This window comes from Pelobates fuscus, chromosome 3 (assembly GCF_036172605.1).
Source record: "Pelobates fuscus isolate aPelFus1 chromosome 3, aPelFus1.pri, whole genome shotgun sequence".
Lineage (NCBI taxonomy): Eukaryota > Metazoa > Chordata > Amphibia > Anura > Pelobatidae > Pelobates > Pelobates fuscus.
In genome coordinates, this window is record NC_086319.1 from 140,251,588 (window position 1) to 140,258,086 (window position 6,499).

The following is a 6,499-nucleotide window of genomic DNA, read 5'->3' on the forward strand; positions in this document are numbered from 1 at the left end:
GGCAAATGCACATTGTGAATGTATGTTTGTTTGTGTGTGTCTCTGTGCATCAGTGTGTTTGTTTGTTTCTTGTTGCTCAGACCTTGCGACTGATGGACACCTGCAATTTTCCTGAAAGGTGAGTATTTCTGCCTGTTACATGACCACGTACGTGCTTGTAACTTCATAGGACATCTGAAGATTACTACATTGGTAAGTTGTATTAAAACACATCGAGCAAGTCAATTTGTGTAAAATTTGTTTGCACTGCACTATTTGCACATTTTTGTATATATTTGCTCATTGTTTCCTGCGTTATTTGTTTGTTTTGATATTTATATTTATTATTTATTTGCACTTTTTGTGAAATTTATACAGTTTTAAAAGTTTACATTTTTACCTTGTGTGGTTAGCCATTGGAACTCAGGTCTGGTTCTACATGATTTGAGTATTTATTTGTTTTTGATAATATTGTCTAATATATTATTGCATTTGTCTAGTTATATGCAATTGAATTTGTATAGACAAACAAGCTATCAGTCAGAGAGAACTCTGGCCGATAGTAGAGACGGGTTACAGGGGTAGTACAGGGCATAACCCTAAATACATAACAATCAAAAGGAAGGTGATGAGGGAAGCTCCTCATAGATACGGGATACTTCACCTCACAACCACTACCCCCAAGATAAATATCAAGCAGTTATAACTAAAAAATAACAAAACTTTAATGAAACATAATTGTATTCTATATACACAAGACATACACTGTCACCCCAAATCGTGAGGGTTAAAAAGAAGAAAAAAGACTGTAAGTTAAACTGGCAAAGCGGCAAGGCCTGATCTATATGTAGAGGATTCTGCAACAGTATATCACACAGATGCACCTAGTGTATAGTTCATATGAAACATCTGATCATAGTTGCAAGTGTTACAAAAAGTGATTGCAGAGAGAAAAATCCCCCCCAAAAAGATCCAGCCTATCCTTAATTAGTTAAAGCCAGAAGACAGCAACATGCCTTCCCCTGATAGGCAACCCAGGGAAAAACGAAACCCAAGTTGCCTATGGCAAGTAATGAAAATTCCTATGGTAATTTCGATTAACAGTTTTCAGTTGTGAAAAGGCTAATATCTCTAGTATGGCCAAAAGGAAATAAATCGAAAGGATAGAAAGATAAGGGGTAGAGGAAACAAAGCAGTGTGAAAAAAACTAAATCTAGACAGAGTTTAAGAGAGAGCTCTGTCAGCACACCAGCTCCTTTGTCATTAGTCCTATATCTTCCTTCCTATAGTATGCAGCGAGATCATGAGTTCTAAGATCTCTAAATACGGGGTATCCAGCAAGCCGCCAATACAGTCAATTGAAAAAATAATATAGTGACAAAACCATCAAAACCATCAAATCATAATAGCGTGTTAAAAAACAAGTCGCCCAACGCGCGTTTCGGCGGTCTAACCGCCTTTCTTAAGGGCAGTTGGTGCAAATCTATCTCTCTCTCCATGCCTTAAATACCATAAGTATCCTACCTTTCAACAAGGGGCGGAGTTCGAAAAAGTCCGCCAGCCGAATGCTCTTGATTGCAGCTGGACGGCACGGCGGGTATGTGATTGGAACTCGTTAATGCGCATGTCCGTATTCAATTACGGGCGCATGCGCGGGAACTTTACAATCGCAAACGTGCATGTCCGTCTCCATTCATAGGCGCATGCGCCAAAACTCAATAGTCGGACAGGGCGAACAGAGTGGAGAATGATCCTCTTATTTAGAGGAATAGAGACAAAAAGAGAAAACTATGCACCAGTATCGTACAAGAAATTAAATGTACCGTCATTCAACAGACTAGGTGCAGGGTTACAATTCCTAGTAAGGAATTCTTCTCGAGGCAGTTCATGTCTCCTCTCAAAAGTTATGGACCAGTCTCCATCACAAATAGAAAAACCCTTATATATATATATATATATATATATATATATATTCATATCTGTCTTCCCCAAGGAAGGAGAGAAAAGTTATCAAAAAATTTAAAATTTAGAATTGTTCAATCAAAAAGTTATAGATAAAGTTTTTATGTACAAAGATAAAGTGGTAAGTATATGAAGAGTAGGCATGGTTCAAGACAGGACCTCAAAACCGGGTCCATATCATTAGGTAAGTAGATATATAGATAAGTAAATGCGGCCTTTGGTCAAATAAATGGGGCAAAAGAAAAACCCTCATTCAGGCCTCGGGGTTGGAGTGTCTTTAGTCTATATATCCATTTGGATTCTCTCTGTCTCAGGGTCCTATCGAAGTCTCCACGTCTTTGGTTCCTCTTTACTAATTCTAAGCCGCAGAACCGGAGATTATTGGAGTCACCATGGTGGTGTTCTTTTAGGTGTCTAGAGACAGGTGTTTCTAGGCGATTTCTTGGGGACCTTACGTGTTCCATAATTCTCTCTTTGAAGGCCTTGAAAGTCTTGCCCACGTACTTTTGTCCGCAAGAGCATGACAGTAGGTACACTAGGCCCTTGGTATTACAGTTAAAGACGTTTTTTATCTTTATGGAACCTTGTCCTGTGCTGTCACTTACAGCTTTTGAACCCCTAGATATATATCTGCAGGCTACACACCTACCACAGCCATATGAACCACAAGGTGGAGTACCCAACCAAGTGGCTCTTGGCTGTGTCGTGGAGGAAAAATGACTCGGTACCAACATGTCCCGAATATTGCATCCCCGTCTGGCCGTAATATCGATGTGTGGACCTAGGACATGTTTGAGATGTACGTCATTTAGCAGAATCAGCCAGAATCTGTCCAGAGACCTTCTCACTTCGGACCAGCCTGCATCATATGTCGCGATCATCCGTATTGTACTCGTTTCCCTAGTTGTTTCATTGTCAGGGTGGTCACAAAGGAGTACACTTCTCTGAGTCCCGAGTGCCCTTTTGTACGCCTTCTTGAGGCAGCGGTTCGGGTAGCCCTTTTCTTTGAAATAGATTCTGAGCTGTTGTGCTTTCAGTTTAAAATCTGAGATGTTGCTACAATTTCTGCGGAGACGGAGGTACTTACCAGTAGGGATACCTTCCTTGAGGGATCTCGGGTGACAGCTACCCCAGTGAAGAAGTGAGTTTGTTGCAGTGGGTTTTTTGAAAAGTGTGGATTGGAATGTGCCTCCCTCATTAATGGAAATGGTCACATGAATTTGCACAATTTTGAAAGTTTACATTTATACATCTTGCCACTAAATCTTTTTTCTGTGTTTTCCTTTAACCGTACCCTTTTTCTACATTGTTTGAGAGTGTTTTTATTTTGACTTTTGCACTTATTAGGTAACATTAATACATTTTCGAGAGCAAACACATATTTACTGTTATTTACTGACATTTGATATAGCATCACATATTTGGGGTTTTGGAAATTCTTTACAATATTGTAGTAATAGCTGTAGTTTGGCTCATTGATATAAGTGCGGTTCCGTCCATAATAAATACATCAAAATGTATCTGCACAAGTCTGGAGCGCAGAAGAGGAAAGAAAAGAGAGAACGAGAGCAAGGGGAGGAAAAATTAAAAAAGAAGAATCCATTATTGAAGTATTTTAAAAGGGAAAAACATACAGAGCAAACAGCTATGATACAGACTGACTCTGAGGAAGATGAAGTACATCATCAAGAACCAGAAAAGGAGATCGCTTGCTGCAGCACATCTAACACAACTGACCCTGAAGTTCTAGTTGAACCGTTACAAGAAGAGATGGAAGCTCCACCTCCAAGCAGCATTTCTAACACACAGGAAATTGTACAGGAAGAATTGGATTGGAAAGATCCAGCTCTGTGGCCAGATATTCTAAAAGACAAAGACCGGGAAAAAATTGTGATTGGTGGGCTAAGAAAAGAAGAGGAACTAAAAGAAATGATTAAAGGTATGGATAAAGATTATAAAGAACAGTCCTTTAGTGAGTTTCTCATATATTCAAAGTCATCTAATGGACGAGAGAGACATATTCGGGACTGGTTTAAGTGGAGTCCTACCAAGAATGTGCTGTATTGTGTGACCTGCTTGGCATTTTCGTCTGATCGTGTCAAAGCGACTAGCATGCTTTGTAAGAAAGAAGGATTTGATCCATCAAAAAAAAAAAGTGGCATTTGCTTTACATCAAACTGCCAGAACATGAAAACTCCATTATTCATAAAAAAAACTACTGGAGTTGGAGAAAACTTCAAATGTCCATGGCGGGGCATGGTGTGGATTCTAATCTGCAAAAAAGTTTGGAAACCAAAACAAACAAAATTTCTTCTTTGTTAGGAAGACTTCTGGATGTAACTTTGTTTTTGGCATCAAGAAATCTGGCTTTTCGGGGAAGCTCGCAAAGAATTGGAGACCAGCACAATGGTAATTTCCTTGGTCTACTTGAATTGATAGCTCACTATGATCCAGTGCTCCAAGAACATTTAGAGAAAGTGAAGAAAAGTCAAGAGACAGGAAAAAAACTGCATGCACACTATTTATCCTGGGCAACACAAAATGAGTTCATAAACCTATGTGGAAAGCATGTTCTGAATACAATACTCAAAGAAAGAGAAAAGGCAATTCATTTTTCTGTGATATGTGATGCAACACCAGATGTTTCACACACAGAACAAAATGTAATTGTTTTAAGGTATGTCTACAATGAACCAGGGTCTGAAGACTGGACTATTCAAGAAAGGTTCATTGAATATTTTGACTTCTTCCATAAGACTGGAGAGGAAATAGCAGAAATGCTATTATCAAGACTACACAAACATGGCATCAATGTCAAGGATTGTAGAGGTCAGGGCTTTGACAATGGAGCCAATATGTCTGGGAAAAATAAAGGAGTCAGAGCTCACATACAGGAAAAGTATCCGAAAGCTATATTTTGTCCATGTGCTTCACACTCCTTGAATCTTGTGGGTGTGCATGCAGCATCATGCTGCCCTGATGTGATCACTTTTTTTGGATGTTCGAATCGCCTGTACACACTTTTTAGTGGAAGTCCTGAGAGGTGGAATATTTTGAAGGAAACCATTGGTGGTTCATTGCATGGTCTGAGTGACACCAGATGGAGTGCCAGGATAGAAGCTGTTTGTCCTATTGCTCAAAAACTTCCCAGCATTTTGGAATCCTTGGAGAAAATATTATCATCCAGAAAACTTTCAAGTGAAGCTCATTCAGAAGCTGTAGGCCTTAAAGACTATTTTTCATCTTTCAAAGCTGTCATCCTGGCAACTTTCTGGGTGAAAGTTCTTCAATGTTTTGAAGATAGGAACAAAATTCTTCAGTCCCGATCAATTTCACTGGAAATTGGAGCAGAAAATATCAAGGCCCTTTCTGCGGAAATGCAATTACTCCGGGAAAGGTGGCTTTCTCTACTTTCTGAGGCTAAGCATGTGGCAGGTAATTTGGAAATACCAATGGTACTGAAAACACAGAGAAGCCGGCAAAGGCAGAAGAAACAACACACTGTATTGGGCAGTGAAGACCAAGAATCTGAAGAAGAATTTAAGGTAAATGTTTTCTGTGTGGCACTAGATTCTGTCATTAGTGAACTAAACCAACGGTTTAATTCTATGGAAAATGTGTGCAGTTTATTTGCTCCCATTTTAAAACTTAGAACAATATCGGATGAAGAACTTGTGACATCCACTGAAAATCTTATATCCAAATACCCTGAAGATCTTACAGTTTCACTGTTAAGTGAAATTCAGCACCTTCGCAAAGTTTTTGATGCCACATTTGCAAGCAGCTTGGGTCCACTGGATTTGCTGAAATCTATATACAAGCTACAGCTTGAAGGAATATTTGGAGAGGTTTGCATTGCTCTCAGAATATTTGCTACCCTTCCACTTTCTGTGGCTGAAGGAGAGAGAGCGTTTAGTAAACTATCTCTGATGAAAAACTATCTCCGTTCAACAATGAGCGAAAATCGTCTAAACAGCCTTGCTATTCTTTCTATAGAGCATGAACTTGCCCGCACTCTTAACTTCAAAGACCTAATTACAGATTTTGCCATCCTTAAAATAAGAAGATGGTCAACTCAGCAAACTTAAACATTCAATGTTTACCGCAGAATGTTTATCATGTTCTTCAGACACGTTATATTTGTACTCTGCCAACTTCTTAGGTATGGTGGATACCCACATGCCTTCAGACTTTTTGATTGTGTGTGACATTGTGCTGAGCTGTTTCAAAATGTTATTGTTATTTTTATTGTAAGATAAAACATTGACTAATTTTATTGTTTAGAATTATTTAAAACTGTTCACAATTATTTAAATGGTTCAAGAAATGTTTTATGTTAAGGAGTCTTCTTCCATATAGTCATAGTTCAAATGACTCTTATTTAAGTAAAAGAATGTATTTCAGATTTCATTCAGGACAATACATGGATATAGGGACATTGATATTTACACAGTTTACACCACTACTACACTACTCTGGATATATTTCTAGAAAAGGACATACAGGGCTATAAATAATAGAGTAGAACTTAATATTTAGAGCTTCTTGATCCAAGGAG

General features: G+C 38.6%; 1 protein-coding gene across 1 annotated transcript; it reads left to right on the plus strand.

The window, feature by feature from the left end:
- The first annotated feature begins 3,456 nt into the window (after positions 1 to 3,456).
- Positions 3,457 to 6,029, plus strand: LOC134601674 (52 kDa repressor of the inhibitor of the protein kinase-like). The gene is made up of 2 exons (XM_063446190.1): positions 3,457 to 3,880; positions 4,264 to 6,029. The coding sequence occupies exons 1-2, from the start codon at positions 3,457 to 3,459 to the stop codon at positions 6,027 to 6,029; spliced, it is 2,190 nt and encodes a 729-aa protein (XP_063302260.1).
- Positions 6,030 to 6,499: the final 470 nt, after the last annotated feature.

What these genes read in the sequence shown, in the direction of transcription:
- LOC134601674 (XM_063446190.1), top strand. Translation starts at nt 3,457, where the DNA reads ATGTATCTGCACAAGTCTGGAGCGCAGAAGAGGAAAGAAAAGAGAGAA. An exon ending in ACTAAAAGAAATGATTAAAG is followed by an intron (nt 3,881 to 4,263) that starts GTATGGATAAAG and finishes CTTCTTTGTTAG; the next exon opens with GAAGACTTCTGGATGTAACT.